The sequence below is a fragment of the Neomonachus schauinslandi genome, chromosome 4, assembly GCF_002201575.2.
Source record: "Neomonachus schauinslandi chromosome 4, ASM220157v2, whole genome shotgun sequence".
Classification (NCBI taxonomy): Eukaryota; Metazoa; Chordata; class Mammalia; order Carnivora; family Phocidae; genus Neomonachus; species Neomonachus schauinslandi.
Genome location: NC_058406.1, coordinates 5832011 through 5859704, shown reverse-complemented (window position 1 = coordinate 5859704; position 27694 = coordinate 5832011). Strand labels below are relative to the sequence as shown.

Below are 27694 nucleotides of genomic sequence, written 5' to 3'. Positions count from 1 at the left end.
CCGATGCGGGACTCGATCCCGGGTCTCCAGGATCATGACCTGAGCCGAAGGCAGTCGCTTAACCAACTGAGCCACCCAGGCGCCCCTGCCCCTATTCTTTTCTTTAAGAATTTATTTGAGAGAGAGCACAAGTCAGCAAGCGGGGTTGGGGTGGGGGCAGAGGCAGAGGGAGAAGGAGAAGCAGACTCCCCCTGAGCAGGGAGCCCAATGTGGGGCTCTATCCCAGGACCCTGGGATCATGACCTGAGCTAAAGGCAGACACTTAACCGTGTAGCTGACTGAGTCACCTAGACACCCCCAATCTTCTATTTTTTTTAATTAAAAAAAAATTTAAATAGATTTTATTTATTTATTTGACAGAGAGAGTACAAGCAAAGGGAGAGGGAGAAGCAGGCTCCCCACTAAGCAGGGAGCCTGATGCGGGGCTCAATCCCAGGACCCTGGGATCATGAACTGAGCTTCAAGCAGATGCTTAACCATCTGAGCCACCCAGGCGCACCATCCCCCCCAAGTCTTCTATTCTTAATAGTATCTTACTTCTAAATGAATGTGTGCTTTCATATCTCCATTCATGGTTCTGTTTGGGGAGCATGCTTACTTACTTCCATTGTGTAAACTACCAGGGTAAAAGAGGAGGGCATCTGGGAGTGTTTTTACAGCTTGTTCATTTCATCCTATAGAACAGCTTTTCTCAGGTTTGGTCCATGGGTATGCAGGGTCATACTGTTTTCATAATTATGCTAAGGTATCATTTGCCTTTTTCATTCTCCTTTCGTGAGTGTAGAGTGGAGTTTTACAAGGGCTAAATGATGTGTAATATCTCAACAGATGGAATGCAAGTATCTGATATGAGAATCTGTTATCTTAAGCCATAGTAAGAAAATGTATATATTTGTTTCCTAAATTTTGTTTTAAAATTTTTAGTTATTTTTTTACAATTATTTATGTTAACATGTAGTCAGCTTGTTATTGCTAAATGATTTAGTAAAAAATACCTTGAAACTTTTTAATGTTTATTTTCCAATATAGTAAGTACTGATAAGATATAGCCCACATAAACAAAAGTTCTTTGAATGCCTCAATAATTTTGAAGAGAGTAAGGAATCCTGAGTCTAACAAGTTTGAGAACCACTTCTGTAAGGCATGTGTTGACTCAGTGAAATCTTTTCAAGGCATTTCAGCGTCTGTTTCTAATAGCAAAATCAGTGTGATGTGCCTTTAATCATAAGTTAGTAATTTTTATTTAAAAATTAAAGTGATCATTTGTTTTATTTGTGAAACTTCTAGAGAATTTTGGAAGCCTCTAGCCCAGGTTTTAACCCCTCTTTCTTTAACTTCATTTTTACTACTACACCATCTGACCTGTTGTTGGTTTGTGATAGCGCTCTCTAACTTTTCTAGCTAGGTCATGTAGAAGTGGTGAGTAAAATCCCCAGTGAGTAGAATCACTGCTGCTGTCACCACCATCAACAGAGAACAACCAAAGTATTGCAAAGATGTCAAACTTCATAGTATTTGAGCTTGACTTTTTAAAAAAGAAATTCACTGGATTGTTTAATTCCATTTAGTACGGATTAAAGGCAATTTGGCAATTTCTTGCGCTATGAACAGCTGTTTTTTCCTCCATTATGGGGGAAATATTTGGAACCAAATAGAAAATTTGTGTTTATAAATTTATCTGATAAAATCATAGCTACTGGAAAGAATACTGGCTTTTATTTTATTTTACTTTATTTTTTTTTTTAAAGATTTTATTTATTTATTTGACAGACAGCGAGAGGGAACACAAGCAGGGGGAGTGGGAGATGGAGAAGCAGGCTTCCTGTTGTGCAGGGAGTCCGAAGCGGGGCTCCTGGGATCGTGACCTGAGCCGAAGCCAGATGCTTAACAACTGAGCCACTCATGCACCCCAAGAATACTGGCTTTTGGGAGGGAATTTATTTTGGGTTTGGACAGTAGATGTTGGGGATTTAAGTATAGAGTCCTAATATATCTGTGAAATTTCATCTTCCTAACTTGATCTGTCAACGCAAACTTGAGAGCTTTTAAATCCTGAATCTGACATTTAGTATTTTTGTCACGATAATATACAGGATACATGTGGTAAATTACAGGAATGCCCTGTAGTTTGATATACCTCTCCCAATGTATAAAGTTTCCCTTTAAGTGTAGCTTACTCATGTGTATGTGACATGAACTTGTTATTTAGTCTAAGAGGACAAGGACAGTGGACACCACCTGGCAACCCCGCCTCCTCTTACAAGTGAAGGGAGGCCAAGAGGTAAGAGTCTTCCCAGGTGGCACCTGTGCTTAGTTTTGGTCTCTCCACTGCAAATAAAGGAATCTGTTGTCTAAAAATTGTATCGGTCCTACCCAGTGTAATCTTAGATAGAAAATGCCTTAATAAGCTTGGATTCCATAGTTAGCAGGTGGAAGATGATTTCATTTTCAAGTACCTTTTTGATCCTACCAAAATATTGACTGACTTTTGTCCAGATTAAACTATAAAAATAATTAACCTAAAGACAGAAATTTAATAAATAAGATATCATCAAGAAACAGTGATTTTTAGAAATGATTTCTGATCATTAGAGCCTGGGTTTCAGCACATTTTTGGTTGCATCATCTTTCCAGAGTTTTGTACGTTAACCAGTCACTTGCACAGCTTGGTTGTGAACAATGTAAAAAGTCATCTTCACTCCCAGAGTTCCACCTTCTTGCTTTACCTGATTTATCTGATACAGTGTGATTTAAATCCTCTTACAGGATCCAGATGCTGATGCAATCTCTTGAAAACATTCTTTTGGACTGAGGTGCCACAGGTTTGGAAAATGAGCTTGTAACCTTGATTCTGGTGCCTACAGCTGGTTAGCACTTTAGTCAAATGGATATGCTTTGTTTCTCAATTTCTTTCCTCTGTTTATCTTTAAAGAGAGTATTCATTATGCTAGTTCTGAGTAGACTCCTGTGCAGTCCCGGGTTATGTCCATTTGGAAATGCCAATAAATGATAAATAGCCACTTGTGTTAGGGTTCTCCAGAGAAACAGAAACCAATAGGAGAGATATGTGGGGAGTATATATGCCATATGAATTGTCTCACAAGGTTATGGAGACAGAGAAGTCCCGTAATTTGCTATCTGCAAGATAGAGAACTAAGAAAGCAGGTGGTGTAGTTCAGTCCATGTCCAAGGGCCTGATAATCAGGGGAGCCAGTCGTCTAACTCCCAGTTTGAGGCTAAAGGCCTGAGAACCCAGGGTCGCTGGTGTAAGTGCTGGAGTTCGAAGGCCCGAGAACCAGGAGCTCAGACATCTGGTGGTAGGAAAAGATGGATGTCACAGCTCAGGAAAGAGAGTGAATGTATCTTTTCTTTGCTTTTTTTGTCCTGTTCAGCCCCAAACAGATTGGGTGATGCCTGCCCACATTGAAGTCAGATCTGTTTACTCAGTCTACTGAATCAAATTCTAATCTCTTCCAGAAATACCCTCCTGGACACACCCAGAACTGTTTTACCAGCTATCTGGACATCCCTTAGCACAGTCAAGTTGACACATAAATTATAACCATTACTCCATTAAACAGGACTATGAAACTCAAGTGATACGGCCACCAGAAGGGAGATGTGCTCAGTCCCCACTGGGCAGTAGGGTGTAGAGCGTGACTCCTGCAGGTCTGCATCCTGCACACTTAAGAAAGCTGGAAGAAGGCATTTTAAGATAAAACAAGAGTGGATACTTTGTTTACTCAGTGGCAGTAAGAGATTTACTCTCCCTTACTCCATCTGCCCAAATAAAAGGAGACGAAATACTTCTTAGTACATTTGGGAGATTTGTATATGATAGCCTGGTAGGAGGGGATACTCAAAGCCCTTTCTTCTCCTTTGAGAACAAGATTCTGGAATCAATGTTTTGGCTTTCTCTCTTGGTACCCATGGGAGAGCAGAACTCTGAGATGGATGGACCTTAATGGCCAAGCCTTGTTACGTTTTTCTAAAGCTCTTTCATGGCATTTTGAGCTGTGATGACTATAAAGCCATTTAGATATAAATATAGAAACTGTTATATTCCTAGTGTCTCATGTTAGGAATAGAGCAGTGGCTCGAAATATTACAAGATATTTCCTACCTGATTTCATTTTGATTGATCTCAATTAGCCCTGATGTTTATCTGCTGATACAGAAAGCTTATCTTTAGATTGGATTCTTCTGTGCATATGCCTGGACTTTGTTTGGCCTTGGAGAAGAACAGTAGGCCTTGACCGCATTGTCTGCTGCCCCTTCTCCCCTCCCTCAGAGTCAGGAATATTGGAGCCAGTAAGACTGTGTCCCTAAGGTCTTTTGAGGGCAGTCTTCCCAAAAGGCATCTCCTTGTGGGTGGAGGTGGACCCAGCAGGATTGAAATGCCCCTTTAACTTTATTTTTTTATTATTGTTATTTTTAATTTTTTCACTTTAAACTGGAAAGAGAGGGCGTTATGTCTCTGGTGGACCATTGTCATCTCCTCCCCCACTTTGGCGCCCCCCCCCAGCTTAGTGTCCTAACATCAATTCAGTTTGTGTAGATATATCTGAATTATACAGTAAACCTTTAATATTCATATAACTCTTAGCCTTATTATCACCACGTTGTGGAAATGCATGAAAAGTTTCTTCAGAAGATATTTTCTTAAGCCATCTAGTATACAAATAGTAGGTACTTCTACTTTCAAATTTCTGGAAAAACCTGATTGGCTATTTTCGCTTTAGAAAAATAAGAATTTTGGTCTGATTTCACCTGACTGAATCTAGATCTTCCATTATTTGAAATGCAAGCTCTCAAGAACTAAGCAGTTAAAAATTTGAGGGAAGTTCGCCAATTATTACCTCTAGCAGATTATTTTGACTTTGCAAAGTTTTTTTATGTGATGGTATCCATCTTTATATCTTGCTTAGTTGTCTTTGGCCTGATCCTTCTGTCAAATTTGGTAACAGAGGAGGGATAGCTGGGGTTGTTTGGAGGGCTTTGAGAGCCCCGATGGTATCTGCAGGAGCTGGTAGGTGATTGATGGGACAAAGGAGGTCTTTCCTGTATAATGCAGGTGAATTTAAAATTATTGTTGTTCCCATCCTGGGTTGGGGTCCTCCTCCATATTGTATAAAATAATCTCTGCACTTGTCCTGTTGGTCATGTGTGACCTCCAACCACCACCCCCCATATTTCATTTATTTTTTATTTTTTTATTATTTTATTTTTAAAGATTTTATTTATTTATTTGAGAGAGCGAGAATGAGAGAGAGAGAGAGAGCACATGAGAGGGGGGGAGGGTCAGAGAGAGAAGTAGACTCCCCGCTGAGCAGGGAGCCTGATGCGGGACCCGATCCTGGGACTCCAGGATCATGACCTGAGCCGAAGGCAGTCGCCTAACCAACTGAGCCACCCAGGTGCCCTCATTTATTTTTTAATGTTAAAATGTATTTTCAGATGATATCAAGACTAGTCTTAGGAAAGATTCAGATTGGCTATTTAATCAGTGGAGCTACTCTATTAATAATCATGAAGATCTCTAGGAAGGGAAATTTACTTCTTGGCCTTGGATCTTATATTTATTTGGGATGGTTGAATTCTGTGCTGCCGATAAAATGAACCAGTCCCTTCAACAGCAGCCTCCTCTTTGCCTTCCCTTTCTCCTAGTCTACCTTTGTTAGTTACCTCATCCTGAATGTTTAATTTCAGTTCTGATTTTTTAGTTCATTAATTTTCAGTCCATTGTCTGATATTCATAGCTCTACAAATTCTCCTGTTCTGTTCCCAAACACCCAATATTAAGCTGTTTGTCTTTTTTCTAAACCCAGGTAGGGATGGGTTTTGTCCTCAATTAAATTATTTCCTTAAATTTACATACATCCCTCCTTTCAGAGAAGTCCAGGCCAGTGATGTGGAAGAATCCATTAATTTAACCCAGGATCAACTACTCTACTTGTTTACACAGTTATCCTTGGAAACCTTACTGTAAGCACATTGGACACGTTCCTGTGTGGTGGTTTTTCCTTAGAGCTGGTGCTTCCTGCTTCCTGTACAGTCAGTCAGATCTCTCTCTCTCTAAAGATAAAATGGTGGGAAATTATTTACTTCTCAGTGGGCTCTTCTCTGTATCCAGAAATATATCCCAGGGTGCCTTCACATGGGAAGCTTCTCACCACTTCCCTCTTTATTCAGCATTCTGTTTAAAATGTGTCACTTATAACCATTTTGACCTTTATGGAGTTGTACAATTATATCACTAGTTGGTAATGAGGCCTATTTATTAAAAATACTTGATATGCTTCTCAAATTGTTGCAAAAGTGGAAATTCTTCCCCCCTACTTTGCTACATGATTTATTTTTGTATTGCTCTTACCAGCTTAATTTTGAATCTGGGAAAAGCAAAATGTGTAAGTAAACCTCTTGTAGCTTGATTCCTGTCTGCATCTGTAGACTATCTGTACGATAGTAATATCCAACACTTACTGAGAGCCAGTTCACTTTACTCATATTAATTTATTTAATCCTCACAACTGAATGTGGCAGAAGCTATTATTTCCCCTCATTTTATGTATGAGAGTAGTGAGACTTGGAGAAGTCATTTGCCCAAGTCACTTGCAAAACCCTGATTCATACCTAAGTTTACTTTTGCTTTCAGTTTTCTGTGATTCTGAGCAGCGGTCTTTGTCTCATGAACAGTGGGAAGAACACGAAGATATCCTGTGGTTAATATTGGGCAGCACCTGTGTGTCTGAGGCAGCTTTGGGAGCATTAACCAGTAGAAGGGGGTGTGCTGCTCTGTTCCCCTTTGCTGTTCCTCACTGCACAGCAGCTTCCAGGAAAGATGGCTTTTTAATTTGTAAAACCTCTTTAGGATGCTAATGTTAGCTGATGTCATTATGTTGATGTGGAGAAAACAGGAGGCTCTCCCCCAACCCCACTTTATCTATTGGTTTTGTCTGGGGAAGAAATCTAGATATAAGCATATAAAATGAAATGCAATTCTAGAAATCCTGTTGTTCTCCCCTACATTTGTCAGATGGCCAGGTGACTCTACTGAGGTTGTCCCCAGCAAACTAGTGATTGCAGACAGGACTAGAAGGCTAGATTATTTTAGTCTAGTACTCTCTGAAACAGCACACCGCCTCCTTTTATAGACGTTTAATCTTTAACTTCCAGGCCTGTTTTGAAAGATTATGTCTGTTACAGCTACTTATGTTTGTTCAAAACTTGTTTACTTTGAATCTACCTTTTGTTCTGTTGTATCCGGAATTAAGATTCTGGAGGCTTTTTTTAAACGCAATGCTGCCACTCCCTGGTGATTAGGTAGTACTGCATTACGAAATCCAGTAGGCTTTCAACTGCCTTTGTATATACTTGCCTCTGGTATTAGGAGTCATAAATCTAGATACAAGTAAACCAGAGCAGTAATTGTGTGTGTGTGTGTGTGTGTGTGTGTGTGTGTGTGTGATCATTAAGTGTGTGAGGGTCAGAAGTTAACATAGATATTAAACCTCAAAAGGTAGCCAGAATTGCTGGCTTGGTTCTGAAAAATAGACATTGTATGATTGCCAGTTAGGGTACCTTTAAGAGCTTTTTTCTGTTGTCCCTCAGGTTTTCAGACATCTTAGATGTGTTAAAAAAAATACATGGAAGTATAGATTTCAGAACACGGTTTCTAAGACTGCTAGTAGATCTGAATTCCTTTGAGCCCTGTTAAGTAGTTCATTACTGTGAGCATTGAGGCATCCATTAGTAGTTAAGGGACTGAATATCTCTCATCTCTTGAAAGAAACCATATTCTCATGAAGAAATAACTCTTATGGTTCTCAGCAAAGTTCCTGAAATTTTTCTGTGAAGCACTGGTTATGGTCACCTACTAACAGAAAACTGAGTGCCTACTCAGTTCCAGACACTTTTCCATCTTTCTCCTTCTTTCAGTCATCTGTTAGGTAGGTTTCAGTATTCCTGTTTTACAGAAAAGGGGAGGCTCAGAATATCTTACTAACACGCCCACAGTCATGTAGCTAGGAGGTGGTGAAGATGGGATTCGAACCCAACTTTTGACAGACTTTACCATGTTCTTACCTACATTCCATGTTCCCTTCTGGTAGTGCTTAAACCAGGCTTTATTCTCACCATTTTGGTTTAGCTTTCCTTAAAAAAGAAACTGTTAGACCACTGGTTTTCAACCGGGGTGGGGGGAGTAATTTTTTCCCCTCAGGGAACATTTGGCAACGTGTGGAGACATTTTTTTGGTTGTCCCAATGAGGGAGGGGTGCCTCTGGCATTTAGTGGTTGGAGGCCAGGAATGCTGCTAATAATCAAGCAGTGCACAGGATAGGCACCCACAACAGACTTATCTGGACCAAATGTCAGCAATGCTGAAGGTGAGAACCCTCATATGAGACAGTGTATTAACTTAGGCGAGTTTATTCTTTGAGTTACCTCCAAACAGCCTCTGCCCCTCCCCCTGGTTTGCCTCATCCTGGCCCTGCTGTTTATTGCTGTGCTTTGGGGGGAAACTGTAATCTTTTAGTTGCTTTCTCACCACCTGCTGTGTTGTCCCTCACTGCCTGTGTATTTGGTCAGCAATAGAGATGGAGGACCCCACTTGTCCAGAGAAAAACCCACTAAAGGCAGGATTCCAATTCTTCTCCATACATACCATGCAGAACGTTTTCCTGTGCTACATGCAGATGGACCGGGGAGATGTCTAGTGCTTCCTCTCTCTTTTCTCTATTTTTATGTCTTCCTCAGGTCTCCTTTGCCTAGAAAGGATCCATTGAAATCTTTCCCATTTTTTTCCCCCCGGGTCGGATGTCACCTCCTTCATAATCCTCTGCAGGGAGTAATTGCTCTTGTGTATAAACTCTTGCATGTAACATTTATTCTTTTTATATAACACTGATTCATCCTGATTGTCCCACCTTTAGTATAAACAGCATAGAATATGAAGTGCAAATGGATAAAAACTAAAAAGTACCATTATGTAGGTTTATTCTTTGTGTATAGTCTGTTTTATTCAAAGCAATAATGATGCCTTGTTTTTGTAGGCCTGTCTTTTTTCACAGTTAATTAGAAAGTATGAACCCTGGTGTTGATGATACTCACTTTGGAATAGCACTTCTTCACATTTGAGTTCATCAAGACTTTTGGCAGTTCTTTTATTTCTAGTAATTTAAATGGCTTAAGTATTTTAGTGAAGGTTTTTGTTGTTGGTTTTTTTTGGAAGCCTTTCTGGCCTTTTAGTGAAGACTATATACATACCTCTCATTTAAGCAGAAAGCATCTTACTTTATTAAGGAAGACTCCTTTGACATATTTTAGACGTGGTCACCTCCTTCATAAACAAGAGATGTGTCTTGAATTTTAGTTCTCATTCATTTCTGACTCACCTCCGACCTGTCTTGAGAAGGTAGACACTGCTAAGAGGAATGATACTGCATTCACCTTGGGGAGGTCTCTTAAGGCCCTCACCTGGGTTAGAAATTATTTTATGAGGCCTTGGGAAGCCTTAGTGCACTTGCCATGTTCAGCCCTCTCACAACCAGGTGTACAGAGACAGTCTCCCTCAGGCTGTAGCCCCATAGCCTTCAAATAGAAAGGCAGTATTTCCTCCTTTATTCTTTGAATGAACCAGGAGCTATGTTAACTTCTGGGGATAACATGGCTAAGTGTCCCACAGACATTTAGGGGCCCCTGATCATCATAGAACTTTATTATTCATAAATATTTATGGACAAGTTGTTCCATTCTCTGGAAATTTGAAGGTAAGTAAGATAGGATCCCCTGCTCCATGGATTGCTAGTACTTACACCACTGCCCACATTCTGTGTGTCAGTTGGACTGTGGCAATTACTGCAAGTCGGGGGCAGTACCGTAGAGGGACCGTAGTTCAGTCTGGGAGATGGGCGCACCTTGGAGACATGACTTCGTGCCAGACCTTGCAGGGTAAGGTTTTTCTGACTTATTGCCCTTAGTGGCCTTGACGCTGTGCTGACACAATTTATAAATATTTACCAAAATGACTGAGAATTTAGATAGAAGGATGTGTTCGTGTAGTTTTGTATAGTTTATGCTAAATAACACAATATTGAATGAATTAGTTAAACTGGGGAGATTTATAGGTTCAAGTTTGGTCTCCTTTGGTTTCTAGGGATGTGTTTTGAGCAATAGGGTTAGAGGGTGTGATGGCTGGGATTAAAAACATCTTTGACCTCTTCATTGACTTATGTATTTTTGTGGTCGTGGTGATAATTGTGTTTCCCTCTCTGCCTCTCCACCTGTTTACAGGGGCTTTTGATCATGGGTATGGTATACAGCTGTGGGCACCCGAAATCCTGTTCCTAATGCTGTTAGATTTTCCTTTTCAGAGTAAGAGGGACCATCTACTCATGAACGTCAAATGGTACTACCGTCAGTCTGAAGTTCCAGATTCTGTGTACCAGCATTTGGTTCAGGATCGGCATAATGAAAATGGTAAATATGTCCTGGTTTGATTTTTACATTTTCTTAGCTTTGGACAAGGCTGTTTCTAAAGATACTCATTAAATGGAGATAACCACTATGAAAAATTGTCTCTGAAAAAACTTTTTGTAACTAAGGACATTACTGAAATGTTTGTTTATATACTTTTGCTGCTGAGTTCTTTCATTATTTTTGCCTTTAAAAAAAACCCCAAACAATCGGAGAGATGTGCCAATAGCATCTTCCCCTTAAACTTGGAATAGAGATAGGTCTTCTTTGGAAATAACAGCAATTTCATTTTTTAAATTACTTTTTCTCCCCTGATGATGAACTAATAATACTTAAAACACTAGGGTCACATTTTATTTCTTTTTTCCTTTTCAATAATCTGTATGATTGCACTTCTGCATTCAGGGCTGTGAACTTCAGTTTTGAAAGCATGGCTTTCCTGAGTGGTTTGGGATTCAGTTTGCATCTTTTTTTTTTTTTTTTTTAAGATTTTTTTTATTCATTTGAGACACAGATACAGAGAGAGAGAGAGCATTGAGCAGGGGGAGAGGTAGAGGGAGGGGGAGAAGTGGGCTCCCCACTGAGCCAGGAGCCTGATGTGGGGCTCGATCCCAGGACCCCGGGGTCATGACCCGAGCCGAAGGCAGATGCTTAACCATCTGAGCCACCCAGGTGCCCCCAGGTTGCATCTTGACTTTCAGAATAATCAGGAAGGTAGTTCAGAGCATCTTTTTTTTCTTGCCCTGGCATTGTAGTTTCTACTCAGTAATTTTATTGACTCATGAGATATGCACATAAAATGTGTATTGCATTTGTTCTGATGTATAATTGTGCATTTTCATTGATTTTTTGAGAGGTGCTGGGCCTCATGCTAGCTGATTCACATTTGTTACCCATTAATCATACAAGTTAGAGTTTGTCATTGCCCACTTTCAGGTGAGGAAACCGATATAGAGATGCTCAAGGAGTTGCCAGGTGACATGTCTTCTAAGTGGTCCAGCCGGGCTGGGATCCAGTTTGTTCGGCCCTGATGTCTGTACTCTTCCCACTGGTCCACACTGCTTTTGGTGATAGGTTTTGAGTCAACAAAGCAGTAATCAAACACAGTTTTGAAGAATGATTTTTTTTTTTAAAAAGATTTATTAATTTACTTATTTGAGAGAGTGAGAGAGCTCAAGCAGGGGGAGTGGCAGAGGGAGATAGAAAAGCAGGCCTTCTGCTGAGCAGGCAGGTAGCCAGGACCATGACCTGAGCTGAAGGCAGATGTTTAACCGACTGAACCACTCAGGCACCCCAAGAATTTATAGTGAATTTATAACTCACTAGTTTTTTCCTTTTTTGAAACTATAAAAATTTCTGTTAAAACAGTTAAATTATGTTTCCTAATTAAAATTAGTAACTTGGTTATTTTTTTTCCAACAGAAACAGTGTGATTTCACTCTATTCTGGAATATATAGCAATAAGAAATTAAAGTGGACAGGATCACTAAATATTTCAGTAGTTTATAAGTTTGTTAAAATGTGATAGTTGTTTCCTCTTTTTTTTCCCTTCTTTTTTTCATTAATTGCTTAATGCATTTCAGCAAAATGTGGGGATTTAGTAAAAGGTGTAAAACATACCCAACAGGATACTTTGTTCCTGTTATTATTCCTCCTGACCAGACCTGGTTATTTATTGTACTTTCTTTAGTGGCAGGTGAACCTGAAAGAAAGATTTTGCAAAAATTTTTTTAATTGTTTTGGGAGGCTCAATTGTAATATCTTCTTAATTATTTTGACAGACTCTGGAAGAGAACTTGTCATTACAGACCCAGTTATCAAGAACCGAGAGCTCTTCATTTCTGATTACGTTGACACATACCATGCTGCTGCCCTTAGGTAAGTGCCAGAGATATGGTCTTTCCTGCAAAGGAGCAGTCATTGAGCGTAGGAGGTAGAGAGTCTAAGCTGTCCTCATCTCTTTTGATAATCATGATATTAGTCAGACTACTCTTATGCTACTCAGTAAGCTAACACCCCAGGGTTAACTTTGTGGATTATTGGGATTTCAGAGGTTACCTGTATTTTCATTAATCTGGGGGAGGTGGGGTTTGGGGGGGGGGGGAAACAACTCAAAAAAATTTTTTTATACCTTCTCTGTAGTTTTGTACCTCTGTTTTCTTATTAATATGCTGGTATTGAAAACTAGTATCCTGGTACTGGTTGCTAAAGTATTTAGGTTGAAGTGTTATGATGGTCTACAGATTATTTTCTAGAGAATCAGTTACTTCTACTAGAAAAGAGAGAAATGGGTGAAACAAATATGGCAGCATGTACTTGAGAGTCTAGGCAAGGTTTGTAGGAAGTCTTATTGACCTATTCTTTCAATTTTTTGTAGGTATGAAAAATTTCCTACCAAAAAGCTTTGAGTTAGGGAGAATATATTGAAGATTTTACTCTAAGTAAGGAGGTAATATTGAGGTAGTCTTAGGTAATTATGTGAAAAAGTGACCATGAGCCACTGCTTTGCACTTTATGGTATTTTCTGTCCCTTTCAGGAAAAGAACACTGAGATATATATCCTGGTGTACTTTGTATGTAAGTGGAAGATTTTGGGCTTCTTAAGTAGTAGAGGAAGTAAGACAAGTAATATTCTTATAACTCTTTCCCAACTAGAAAGAATAAAGTGGTGAAAGACTACTTTCTTTGTTAAAGAATATAGTTGGAAAAAAAAGTCATAGGGATTTGCTTGCTTTTAGCTTAGCTATAATGAGATAAAACAGTTTCTCTATTCTATTGCTCAGATGGTATTCAGTAAAACCATCTGGAGTCTCTTCTGCAAATCTACATAGCTAAAGCCAGTTATTTCAAGGCAAATTAGTAGCAACTTTTAGGGCAGGTTTGGGTAGATGTTTTGGGCCAGATCATCTTTCATATGGTCCCCCTCATGTAGCTACTCTGCGCAGCCATTGTAGCACAAAAGTCATAGGCAACATGTAAATAAATGAGGTGGCGTACACCAATAAAACTTTATTAATCGACACTAAAATTTGAATTTCATTTAATTTCCACATGTCAGGAAATATTACCCTTTTTTTGATTTCTTTCTTTAGCCATTTAAAAATGTAAGAACTGTTGTTGGTTCTGGGCTGTATAAAAATGGCCAGTGGGCCAGATTTGGCTCAGGGGCCGTAGTTTGCCAACCCCTGCTGTACGGGAAGGAGTGTGTGTGGTTAGATTTGGCTTCTTACAGGACTTTAGATAAATTTAGAGAATTCCTGTGGTGTTTTATAAACGTCTTCCAAAATTCCCACAAGCTTTTTATGTCTTTGTGGCAGTGACTTTCCAAACTTAAACTCTAATGCTGAACGAAGCAAGTTAATGGAAGGAAGGAAGGAAGTAAAGATGGATGGATGGATGGGACCATTAAATTGTTAGTGAAGACAAGTGACTTGATCCTGGCATTCTTTGTTAACTTGCTATATGCTCTTTCTCTCCTGTTTCTATCTTGTGTCACTGGTTGAGGTACATGATTTTAAGCAATGTAGAGTTGAAGTTAAAACAAATATGTGAGACATAACTCTGATGATTTAATATGTTTTGATACATTTGCTTAAAATGAATATATTTAATTATTAGTGGCTCTTCAGGTTTGTGGAGTCATTTTATACTGTTTTACCCTTTCTATTAGAAAAATTTTTTAGAAGATTTTATTTATTTATTTGACAGAGACACAGTGAGAGAGGGAACACAAGCAGGGGGAATGGGTGAGGGAGAAGCAGACTTCCTGCGGAGCAGGGACCCCGATGCAGGGCTTGATCCCAGGACCCTGGGATCATGACCTGAGCTGAAGGCAGACGCTTGACGACTGAGCCACCCAGGCGCCCCTCTATTAAAAATTTTTTAAAAGATTTTATTTACCTATTTGAGAGACATGGAGAGCATGAGCAGGGGGAGGGGCAAAGGGAGAGGGACAAATAGAATCCCTGCTGAGCAGGGAGCAGCCCTATGTGGGGCTCTATCCTAGGACGCTGAGATCATGACCTGAGCTGAAGTTAGACACTTAACCAACTGAGCCATCCAGGAGCCCCTATTTTACCCTTTTTAGAGGAACCAGTTGTCCCACATAATTCCAGCTGGACCCAGTGAATGTACTTTAACTAGGTTTATAACCAGACACTTCCTGGAGATGTGTAACTGTGTGGTCACTGCCCCTTCCCTGGTCACAGAAGGGCTGGAGTGCTGCTGGTGATTCTTTGTCTTCTTTTCACTGTGGATATGACTAGAATCCTTACTGTTTAGTTTTTTTCTTCCTGTGGTATTTTCTTTGAAGTGGCCATGAGGTGGTTTCATTATAGCTGTCATCTTAAATTTGATTTGTTAGCTCTTTGTGTGCCCTGACAGTTGGATTTTTTTTCAAAGATAACAGATGATAGTGGTCACATAATTATTGAACTGGCCTGGCCTAGTAGGTGCTCAGTAAATACTTGTACATGTATTGACCTTTGTCTGCATCTGAGCTCATATGTATGGTTCTTACCATTACAGTAATCTTGCCTGGTTCTCCGTTTTAGAGTGCTTGCTGTAAGATCATCTCCCATAAAAGCAGCATTGAATGGCACCCCCCACCCCCGAAACTCTATTTGTTCCTTTTCTCTTTACCAAAACTATTTTACTTTGATTTAATTTAGTTTGATTAATTTATTTAGTTTTTAAGATTTTATTTGTTAGAGAGAGAGTAGGAGCTGGAGGGAGGGGCAGAGGGACAAGCAGACTTCCCACTGAGCATGGAGCCTGATATGACAGTGGGGCTGCATCCCAGGCCCCTGAGATAATGACCTGAGATGAGTTCAGATGCATAACCAACTCAGCCACCCAGGTACCCCTAGATTACTTTAATTTTAAAATATGGCGGGGGGTGGTAGAGTAATTAACCTTTAACTTTTTTTTTTTTTTTAAGATTTTTTTTTTTTGTTTGTTGGGGGGGGGGGGGGGGGGGGGGGGGGGGGGAGTAGAGGGGGAGGGAAAGCTTGATGTGGGGCTTGACCCCATGACCCTGAGTCCACGACCTAAGCTGAAACCAAGAGTTGGACACCCAACTGACTGAGCCACCCAGGCCCCCCAACCTTTAACTTTTTCTTCCAATTTTTCCTTCATTTACCCACAGAAAGAATTTTTTCTTCCTCTGTAGCTATAAAGCAGTTCTGCCAAAAGTAAAATCAGTTTTGAAAGAGACAAAATAGTCCATAGGCACATGAAAAAGGATCAAATGAATATAGTGAAAGAAACGTGGAGGAGAAATAAGAAAAAGAAAGAGTGATCGTGTTAGTGCTTGGCACTAAGATCTTGTCAAAGATCAAAGTGCTCAGTTGTGTGGATTCATGGGACTCAGTAAATTTGAGGGGCTCCTGCCATTTCATTCCCTCAGGAGGAAACTGATGTAGAGCTTTCTCTTTCAAGGTGGTGTGTTATAAGGGAGGACAGCGCTTTGTCCTTTAGCCATTGTGAATCAGACAGAAGACAGAATTCCTCTGCAGCCTATTCTGTGTTGAGTTATAGTATTTACCTACCCAAACTAAATTCACTTTCAGAGGAGACTGTGGGACCATCAGTTACAAAAACCTGTGTTGAGATCCAGCATTACGGCTTGCTGCTCTTTTTAAATTCTTGCCTTGGCTGTCCCTCATCCCTGCCTTTCAGGCTAAGGTTCTGCCTCTCTTTCTTTCTTTCTTTCTTTCTTTCTTTCTTTCTTTCTTTCTCTCTCTCTCTCTCTCTCTCTCTCTCTCTCTCTCTCTCCCTCTCTCTCCCTCTCTCTCCCTCTCTCTCCCTCTCTCTCTCTCTCTCTTTTAAAAGATGTTATGTATTTATTAGAGAGTGCACAAGCAGGGGGAGCAGCAGAGGGAGGGCAAGAAGCTGACTCCCTGTTGAGCAGGGAGCCCAACGCGGGGCTCCATCCAAGGACCCTGGGATCATGACCTGAGCCGAAGGCAGACGAAGGCTTAACCAACTGAGCCACCCAGGCACCCTGTTTTCTTTTCTTCATTACATTTATCAGTAGCATATAGTAAAGTTAGTATCTTGAGAGAAGTATTTTTGAGTTCTCCTTACTCTCTAGTATGTGTTTTTGGCCCATGCTGATAAAATAGTAAAAACACCAGATTGAAATGAGAAGACTTCAGTTTTTTTGTTTGTTTTGTTTAAGATTTTTTTATTTGAGAGAGAGAGAGAGAATATGAGCACATAAGCAGGAGGAGGGGCAGAGAAAGAGGGAGGGGGAGAGGATCTCTAGCAGACTCCCTGCCCAGTGTGGAGCCCAATGTGGGGCTCGATCTCATGACCCTGAGATCATGACCTGAGCTGAAACCAAGAGTCAAATACTTAACTGAGCCACCCAGGCACCCCGAAATGAGAAGACTTCAGTTTGAATCTTGGCTCTGCCACATAGTTTTGTGATCAAGGTCAAGTTTGTTAACTTTGAGCCGTCCTTTTGACAAACTTACTCAAGGCCACATGATTAAGTGACAGAACCCTGAACCACACATCTTCTGATTCTACATTCAGTAAGATAAGGGGTGTGAAAAAGTCTCTCAGAATGCCTCCTTCCCAATATAGCATAAGTAGTGCTTACAGTCATTGAATCTGAATTGGGACTTAGAGCATAAAAGGAAGAAAAGAAAAAGTGAAATTAAATGTAGTTCTGTACCGAGTTATTGATGACACAATTATTCAGCATCCATTTATTTTATTTTTCTCTTGCCTCTTGGCTGAGTTGATTGGATGCTTCGATTACTTCAGGTATGGGAGGAAGAGTTTAGCTCGAGGAGCCATCTCTAGATGCTCTAAGAATGAGCAGATAAACCTGTTCTGAGAACGAGCAGATAAATTTTATTACGCTAAATAAAAATTATTGCTTGCAATTTGTTTGCTGTGTTACTTTTTTCACCCTAATGATCATGTGTTATTGATGATCAATGAAAGGATCTAGAGAGATTGCTTTGTGATTGGACCATGAACATGTGACGTGGCAGCATTTTCAGCTTTACTGTGCACCTGTAACATCGAATTCCCAAGTATCAGAAATGTCTCAACAACTTCAGGGCTGTTTCCCCACTTTCTGATTATCTGCTTCTTCAAGGAATCACTTAGAAAAAAAATATCCTCAGGCAGGTCAGGTGACAAGCTATCATCTTAGCTAGGAATTTGTCTTATAGGAATATGTTTTAGAGTGAATTTTCTGGCAGCCCCCTGGGCCAAGAAACCCTGAACTGGCTCTGCAGAGCTTCTAATCTCCCCCCTTTTCATTCTGAATTAATTGATCTCTTTAGTTTGTTATGGGCATTTAGGATCATACTTACAGTGATTGGTACAGACTGATTACATCTTTGTATGGTTCCCCAGCCATTCTAAGCATTGACACAGGTCCTTGAGCTCCTAAGAGTTCCCTGAGGGGCTTCATGATGCCTCAGAGCTTTTAGTTTTGCAGTTCCAAGATCATTTCCTGGCTTTAATTAACTGTTGTTTTTATATGTGAAATAACTTCGACCTTCAGCATTTTTATTGTTTTGTCTGTATGTGCTCAGTACTTCATTAGAGACCGTAACTTGACAGTCATTTTATTTATTGGTTCATCCATCATTTAACAGGTCATTGAGCTGCTAGTTGGGGAAGGGCTCTGAGGTTCTGGGAGCACCCACCTGAACAATATACTTTCTCTGCTCTTGAGTACTTGTCAGTCCTGTAAAAATTCTTTTATCTGGAGCTACTTGTAGACACACAGAAAAGTTGTAAGCCCTGCGTTTCCCCCAGTCTTCCTCAGCGTTAACATCTGACATAACTATAGTATGGTCATCAGAACCAGGAAATTGGCATTAGTACAATACAATTGAACTGAAGACCCTTTTGAATTTCATGAATGTCTTACTCCATTCAAGCTGCTGTGACAAAATACCATAGACTGGGTGGCTTGTAAATAACAGAAATTTATTTCTCACAGTTCTGGAAGCTGGAAGTCTGAGATCAGAGTACAGCGTGTTTGAGTTCTGGTGAGATCCCTCTTCTAGTTTGCAGACTGCCAACTTCTTGTATCTTCGCGTGGCTAAGAGCAGAGAGGGAAGGCAAGCTTCTAGTCCAACACCACAAGATTCACTTTATCATGCCCTTTTTTCCAACTTTTTTCTTCAACAGTGAAAAATTCCGTTCTGTTATTAAAATATAATATTTTTATTTTCTTCAAGAATACATAGTTTCAGAATTTGTAACCCATGTCCCTGTGAGAAACAGATTTACTGACTAAATTTTTGTCTTTAGTCTTGAAATATATCGGCAAGATAGCATTTTCCAACGTAGCTTAGGTCAGTTCTGTTCTTTCACACCGCCTTATGTGTGGCTGTGTTATCTATTTGTAATAGAGTTAGGTTCATCTGTTGGACTTCGCCTTCCACTTCTAGCGCCTCCTGGCGGATGTGCACTGTTGTTAAGTTTTGGGTATATGAGGGTGTGTGGGCTATGGCTGTGCTTCTGAGGTTCAGGGCCGTGGACAGACATGTAGCTGTCAACTCTCTTACCATGGTCCCATCCACCACCTCTTTTCTACCCATCTGTTATCGGTAACTGATTGCTTTGCTTCTTAGTTTATCCCTCCTGCATGTTTTCATTTCAAATGAGCAAATACATGTCTGTGTTCTTATAACCTCTTCTCTCTTATATAAGGGTAGCATCCTATAGATGCGCTTCTGTGTTTGGTTTTTTTACTTAATGGTATGTTTTGTAAATTGTTCCGTATCAGTTCATAGAGATCTTCCTCATTCTCTTTTACAGCTGCATAGAACTCCACTGTGTGGCTGGACCCTAGTTTCTTCAGCTGCTCTCTTGTGAATGGTCATTTAGGTTGTTTCCAGGATGTTTCAGTTATAAATGATGCTGCAGTGAATATCCTAGTTCCTTATTGTTGGATGTGAATCTTTAGGGTAGATTCATCAGAGAGAGATTGCTGGGTTGAAAGGCGTATGCATATGTGGTTTTCCTCCAGAAAGCATATGCCCATTTGCATTCCCTCTGTTTCCCCAATTGAACGTGTGGTTTTATTTTTTATCATAGTGCCAGTCTGATAGGTGAGAAATAGTATCTCAGTATTCTACTTTATTTTGCTAACAGTGAGTGAGTTTGAGCGTTTTTCCATTATGTTTGAAGGATATTTTTGTCTTTTTTGGTGAGTTATCTGTTCATGTCATTTCCTTTGGGATTTTTTTTTGTCTGTCTGTAAAAGTTCTTTACATTTTCTCTTGTATATGTTGCAAATGTTTGCTCCCACTTGACAGTTTTATGGTTTTTAAAAAAAATTCTGCAAGACTTACTTTTACCTAGTCAAGTTTGGCAGTCTTTTCATTTATTCCCTCACGCCTTTGAGTACTACTTAGAAAGCCTCTCCCTGCACCTGATTTACAGAGGAGTTCTACCCAGTCGTCCCAGCACCATTTATTAAAAAGCCTATCTTGTGTTCACTTCAGACCAAAAAGCCTATCTTTGCCTCAGTGGTTCAAGATGCCACCTTTGTCATAGATTACTTTCCATGTGTAATCCAGACTTGTTATTCTGTCGTCTGTTTATTTATGTGCCACCGCCATGCTCTTTTAACTGTAGAGGCATTGTAGTATTTTTTACCGTAATGCTGATAGTTTCCCCTTTCTCAGTTATTTGTTTTTCCTGTGAATCTTCATAGTAAAGTGTTTCATTCCATTAAATAGCTGGTTGATGGCATTGAGTTTATAGCTCAAACTATGGAGAAATGCCATGTTGAGTTTTCCTATCCCAGAACAAGGGATGTTTTTCCATTTTTTCATGTTTATTTTTGTGTCGCTCAGGAGTATTTAAGACTTTTCTTCATAGAGATGTTACCATTCTTGTTACACATTTATTTCTATGCATTTAATCTTATAGACATACATTGAACTCTGTACCCCACTAATAAAGAATACACATTCTTTTTATGTACCTTGGCACATTCTCAACTTCATCATATGTTAGAACACAAAGAAAACATTTATCTGATTAAAAGGCAATAAAACTGTAGTTTACAAACAAAAACAAAGAACTGAAAGACCCTATCACCTGGAAATTTGAAACTTCCTATTTCTTAACTATAGAGCACACACTGATGGTCACCGGAGGGGAGGGGGACACTTAGCATGATGAGCGCCGAGTAACGTATAGCACTGTTGGCCCGCTATATTGGGCACCTGAAATTAATATAACACTGCATGTTAACCACACTGGAATTAAAATAAAAAACTTAAAAAAATAAAGCTTCCTACTAAACAACACCTGAGTAGAAGGGGAAATAACTGAAATTAAATAAATTTTTAAAAACAACAGTAAAAATATAGTGTACTAGAATCTGTGGCATGTATTTAAAACACTGATCAAAAGAAGGCTAGTTACACTAAACACATCAATATAAATGAAAAAACAAACGATTGAGTTCCCAGCTTAAATGATAAAAAGAACAACAAATAAATCAAAAGGATGCAGTGATGTCCAGCTCAGCATATGTAGAAGAGATGCTTAAAACAGTTCCATTTGACAGTGGGGAGGCAGAGGCGTTGAAGTGGGAGCGACGTCAGTTGTCACACATACAGCAGCTATTTAGGAAACTATGTGGAGCCATATTCTCAAAACACCGTACACGAGTCAAGATGAATCGGAGAAAGATAACCCCTGGGAAGGCAAGAGAAACAGAAGAATGAAAAACAGAAAAGAAACTTTAAAAAAGCGTCTGTGCCTGTCATTAGTCAAATGGCTCACAGTTGACAAGATGCTGACTCTGTCTCAAGATCTTTTTTGTGCTCAGGCAAGGGTGATGACCAAAGCTGTGGGCAGGCCTTCTGCTCTAAGCATTCTGTGCATTGCCTGTGCGCCTCGTTCCGAGTTTCTCTGAGGTTCGCACATGCCTGGGAATCTATAGAGACTTCCCAGTTACGGATAGTTTTGATGGAATGAATTTCTGGGCCGTATTTCCATTTATATTCTCTCCTGTGTAAGGTGGTTCTTTTCCTGCTCCTTCATCCCCTTCAGATCGCCTCCTCCCACCAGTTGGGACACTTGTCAAGTGGTGCAGCGCCCAAGGTGGAGCTGTGGGGCACCACACCACGGAATACCAAGGTATACCAAAATGAGTCCGGCAGGAAGCTGTTGTTTCTGATGAATGGAAGGCCCCTTAAATAGTCATATTTCTGTTAACAGTGAAGCATCCCATTAGAAATGGGGCGTATAGGACCTTGGAGGCTCTGAAATCAGATATTTCAGCATGGTAAGAGCGATGGCAATTTTCTCTTAACAGTCTCTCCTCCTTCGTTCCACAAACAATGTCAAATAATGTACTGCTTTTGAGAGAGTAGATGAAAAGAGTGCTTTGGAGAAAAAAAATATTGAATGCTTAAAATGATACACACATGCTTTCTAAATGTAATCTCTAGTCTTTAAAATATAAGCTCTACTCTTCAGCAAGAGGTGATATGAAAGATATTTCAAAATGGATGCCAACCATAGTGGGCTTGCCTGCTCTATCTTCAGCTCCACTTAGTACTCAGGACTACATACAGGATGGCTCATTAATTGCCAAGAACAGCAACTTTATTTTTTATTTTTTAAAAGAGATTTCATTTATTTATTTATTTATTTGAGAGAGAAAGAGCATGCGAGTGGAGGTAGAGGGGGAGGGATAAGCAGACTGCATGCTGAGCATGGAGCCTGACGCAGGGCTCCATCTAAGGAGCCGAGCCGAAACCCAGAGTCTGATGCTTAACTGACTGAGCCACCCGGGTGCCCCAAGAACAGAACTTTGAACATAGTTACCTGCTAGTGACTCTTGCTGTTTTATTTTCCCCTAATACTTTAAAAATACTTATACAGTAAAACACACATTTTAAGTTTATATTTTCATGAACTTTGATAAATTTGTTTGACCCTGAACACGGCGTGTAATATTCCCATCATCCCAGAAAGTTCTCTTAAGCTACTCTCCTCTTAAAACTTCCCACCCAGAAGCAACCATTATTCTGATTTCTCTCACCACAAATTACTTTTGCCTGTTCTAGAAATTCATTCACTAGAAATGGAATCATACAGTATGTGCCTTTTGTGTGCCTGGCTACTTTTACTCAACATTTAATATTTGAGACTTTTTCTCCATGATGTGCTATGTATCAGTACTTCTTTCCTTTGTATTGTGAAGTATTTCAGTTTACAAATATATAATGATATTTTACCCATTTCCTTATTGAGGGACATTTGGATTGTTTCTAGGCTATTATGAATGAGAGCTATTATACAGCAAAAAAGCACAGAGAAGGAAGATAGAAATAAAAATAGAAATTAATGAAGGGAAAAACATTAAATCTAATTAATCGAATCCTTTAAAAATTTTAATATCATTAAAAGTGACATTATGACCAGTTGGGATTTATTCCAGTAATGCAAGGTAGGTTCACTATTAGAGACTCTACCAATATTGTATACCATATTGTTACATCTAAGGGGAAACAAAACCCCATATCTCTAAAGCAGTGATTATTTCTAAAGCTAGCATCATATTTAATAGTAATACCTGAGAGACATTTCCACCGAGATCAGGAACAAGGCAAGGGTGCCCATTATTTCCATTGCTTTCTGCATTGTGTGGGAGGGTCAGTGCAATTCAGGTGTTAAGAAGGAGTAAAAAAAAAGGGGTGCCTGGGTGGCTCAGATGGTTAAGCATCTGCCTTCGGCTCAGGTCGTGATCTCCGGGTCCTGGGATCGAACCCCACGTGGGGCTCCCAGTCAGCGAGGAGTCTGCTTCTCCCTCTCTCTCTGCCTCTCCCCCTGTTTGTGCTCTCTCTGTCTCTTGTCTCTGTTTCTCTTTCAAGTAAATAAATCTTTAAAAAAAATAAAGAGTAAACAAGATGTAAAACTGTGTTTATTTGCAAACAACAGTTAATATACCTGGAAAACCTCAGAAAACCAATGATTAAACTATCAAATGATAAAGAATTTAGTCATGTAGCAGGATATAAAATTAACATACAAAAATCAGTACCTTTCGCATAACCAAATAGAAAGCAAATAGAGGACATAGTGGTAGATGAGATCATTCATTACAGCTTCATGGTCGTTTATCAGCTGATACGCTTCTGTTCCTGCTGCTTCTGGCTTTCCGTAAACCAGTTGTGTTGCTCTCCCCACGGAACATTTGGCAATGTCTTAGATATTTTTGATCGTAACAATGACGCGTGTGGTTGCAATGTGGGGGTACTAGGGTTTAAAAAACCAACTCCAAAACCCAAAGTAAACCTCTTTGGAAGGGGGTACTAGGGATACTGCTAAGTGTAGGACAGCCCCTAACAAAAGTGAACTATTCAGTCCAAAATGTCAGTAGTGCTGGGACTGAGAAACCGTTTCCTGAACAAAACATACCTGTCTTCCAGTGCCTGTGTTTAGAATTGTGGGTTGGTAGGGTTTCTGTACCTTTAACTAATACATTGATAGGGTACACTTGAATGTAATGCTGAAGACTAATAAGAGAGGAATCACTTTCCTCCAGTTACAGACACTGATGGAAATAACTTGTTTTGTGTAGCACTTTGGCGTATAAAGTTTCATAGACTTATTTGATCTCCTTAATATGAGGTGGGTATGATAGGTGTTCTTATCCCTGTTTAGCTGATGAAGGAACTTACCGATTTTTCTATGGGTTTCAGGGACTAAATCACATCAGACTGATGGGTGGTAGTAAGGTTCAGAGTGAGTGCATTGTTTGTTCATCTGTAAAAGTATCTTACCTGCTTTTTCTCCTCCAGAAGCTCATTTTAGTTCCAGCTACATACTGGAGATAGGTCCTGGGCCTGCAAAGTTGATTTCTAGTCCATATTTCCCTTTAATTGTATCTTGTTACTTAGAAATCAGTGCTTCCAGTGGAACTTTCTGTGGTGTTGGAAATGTTACTTAAATCTGTGCTGTTCAGTATGGTAGCCACCAGCAACACGTGGCTATTTAAATTTACGTTAATTAAGATTAAATAAAATTTAAAATCCAGTTCTCTTCCGTTGGAGCAGACACATTTCAAGTGCTCAACAGCCCTGCATCATGTTATCAGTATTTCCCAAAGGAACTTCAGTAAATCAAAAGCATCTTTGTTTCATTTTTAAAACGGAGGTTGAGCCCCATCTTAGTTAGCCTCTGCCCATTACTGAGGCTTAAACTCTGTGGAAAAGGAGGGTGTTGCTTTTTAATTTCTTTATAGGAAGCAAATGAATATCATCCCCATGTTGCTATCCCTCAGCTAGTTTCTTTCTCTGACACCTTGGTCATTAGCTGGTGTGTATGTTGTTAATGTGCCAACTCATGGAGTCCTCATGGGAATGGAATGCCTGTTGAAGTGGTAGGAATTCATTCCCCTGGAAGCATCCCATGTGAGCTGCTGATGTGCTTTTGATTCTCCAGTTCCATCTGCTATACTCACAGCCCTTAGCTTCCACTTGATGTTAAAGTTAACCTTCTGTGACCACCAAGGGAATTGCTTAAAGCCTCCCTGCCTCCTTGGGAACCCTGGAAATTCTCCCAACACCTGTGTGTGTGTGTGTGTGTGTGTGTGTGTGTGTGTGTGTGTGTCTTTGTGTTTTAAGGAGTTTGGTCGTATTACAGAGTTTTTAGCTATACTGCCGTTTAAGTTGTGTTGATAGATGAACCTGGAAATATTACTGCTCTTTTTATTGCAATATTTCTTTGAGAAGGTATTTTCCAACTTACTGTCATTTAACATGACCTGAAAATTCGGGAAGTGTGTGTTTATGTAATAGAGCCCATCTATGTATTTAAAAAGTTAAAGTCTGTCAGTTTTAAGTTCCAAGTCATTTTATTCCTTGCACATTAAAAGAGAAGAAAAACATTTGACAGTTTTACATTCTGCCTATAGTAAAGTAAGAGGAAGAAAAGGCCCATTTTGCTTTGATGATTTAGAAAGGCTTTAGGCGGATTTTTTTTTGTAAAGTAATTTAACTGTGGTTTAAATTTTTCCTGTCGGTTGTAGTTTAATATCCTTTCATCACAGCCCTGCCCTCAATTTACCTCTGTGGTTTAATTAATTCTAATCCATGACTAAAATGCTGAGGTAAATGCAGTTAAGTTGGGAAGTTGTAGGTTGACGCAGTCCTGAAACAAAAAAATACAACATTTGGACGTTTTCTTAGTTCTTTTGGGAACTCCTAGTTTTCTGAATTGGTAATTTTGGAGTCTGTAGCCATATTCTGCATGTTTTTAGAGTAACGTGGATTTAGTTTTATCTTCCCCTGCCTCTGTCCCTCCAGTAGTGTTTCGGTTTGCAAAGCAGTTGACGGTAATGCTAATGTATTTTTTATGCTTGTTTATTTTCAGAGGGAAGTGTAACATCTCCCATTTTTCTGACATATTTGCTGCTAGAGAGTTTAAAGCTCGAGTGGATTCCTTTTTCTACATATTAGGCTACAACCCTGAGACAAGGTAAGTGAGTTACTTGGGCCCACTCAGTGAGAACTTTTGCTTTTCTCACGTGCATGCGTGTGTGTATGTGTGTTTACACATTTGGGTATATGCTAGTAAGATTTTAAAAAACCAACTCAAAAACCCAAAGTAAACCTCTTTGGAAGGTGTTCTAATTAATGTCTTTGGTGTCTAAAACAGCTTATTATTTGCTCTTGATTTTATTAAGAAAAGGAAAAGTGAGAAAATTTGGGTTTTGAGAGGGCAAGGCAAAGATGTACATTTAGTTGATCTGTGTTTTGAATTTAACTATGAATTGGCATTTTATTACCCTACTGTACATTGTGTCAAGCCTTCCATGATACCATATTGAAAGTTAGGACATTTTTTAAAAAAAGGTTTTAATTTATTTATTTGACAGAGTGAGAGAGCACAAGCAGGGGGAATGTTACAGGGAGAGGGAGAAGCAGGCTCCCTGCTCGGCAGGGAGTCTGCTTCTCCCTCTGACCCTCCTCCCTCTCGTGCTCTCTGTCTCTCATTCTCTCTCTCTCAAATAAATAAATCTTTAAAAAAAAAAAAAAGATGACTGGTATGAGATGGATACATTCAGTTCTCAACCATCTAAGTAAGATCTATGTAACAGGTAGAATTATTACTTTTTAAGTGACAAACAATAGGATCAAAATAATTTAACAGAAAAAAATCTTTATGTCTGTAATAGATTGTAGTTTAACTTAGCACATGGAAGAACTTCTTTAAGAGTATGTGCATTCATTTTTATTCTGTATCAATCATGCAACTACAATGGATTAAGGATTTAAAAAGAAAAAGAATGTTAGCTGGTGATCACGTAGTCTGTGCTCAGGACATCCGAGACATAATCTACAGACATAAGGACTTAGAAAGATAGAGAAGCTGCTTGGCCAAAGGAAGGTAGTGGAAGAACTGCATTCAGTTCTTCAGGTGCAAGGTGGGTATTATTTTAGAGAAAACCTTTTCCTAGAGGATGCTGAGAAATTATATATAAAAATTAGAAGATTACTGTTCAGATAATCAATCTAGGGTTAATAAAAGGCAATATATTCTTTGTCACAATCCTAAGAGGCTGCCTAAAGCTCTGTTGGCACATACATATTAGTGTCTCTCTCTGTGTATGTTGTAGACAACAACTATAGGGGTAATAGTGTAATGAACGATCACCTGTTTTAAAAAAATTAAATTCAATTAACATGTGTTACTGGTTTCAGAGGTAGAGGTCAGTGATTCATCAGTCTTATATAATATCCAGTGGTCACCTTTTTTTTTTTTTTTACTTTATTTCCTTTAGAAAACAGTAAATTTGAGCTTTTATTTTCTTTTTCAAAAGTATGCCCTGTTCCAGTGACAAGCTGATCAGTGATAGTATTTCAGAGCATCCTGTATTTCAAAATGTTTATTTTACATACGGATTTATTGACTGCCTGGTCATATCTTGGATTTCTGTCTTAGATACAAAGGAGTCCAGAATTTCAGTGATGCCACGTTGATTTAACTGTTTGATCAGTGGTTGTCACGTTGCACAAGTTAGATTGTGTCAGTGAATTGACTAAATAGCTTTTGTGTTTTAAATGTTTAGCTCTTGGGTTCATAAGAAGCAACCAAATAAATTTTTTACTTGTTTTGGTTATGTGTCTGTTTTTGCTGAATGCTTATTAAAAATGGTGTATTATATAACTTAACTGTGTAAATAGAGACTCGCACAAGTTCTGGTCTC

General features: G+C 39.4%; 1 protein-coding gene across 1 annotated transcript in view; it reads left to right on the top strand.

Moving 5' to 3' along the window:
- RERE (arginine-glutamic acid dipeptide repeats) overlaps positions 1-27694 on the top strand; it is a 265002-nt gene that overhangs the window by 80994 nt on the left and 156314 nt on the right. Inside the window, 3 exon segments of the mRNA XM_044914376.1 lie at positions 10374-10479; positions 12258-12354; positions 25858-25962. Of these exon segments, the coding sequence (XP_044770311.1) occupies positions 10374-10479; positions 12258-12354; positions 25858-25962 (308 nt within the window).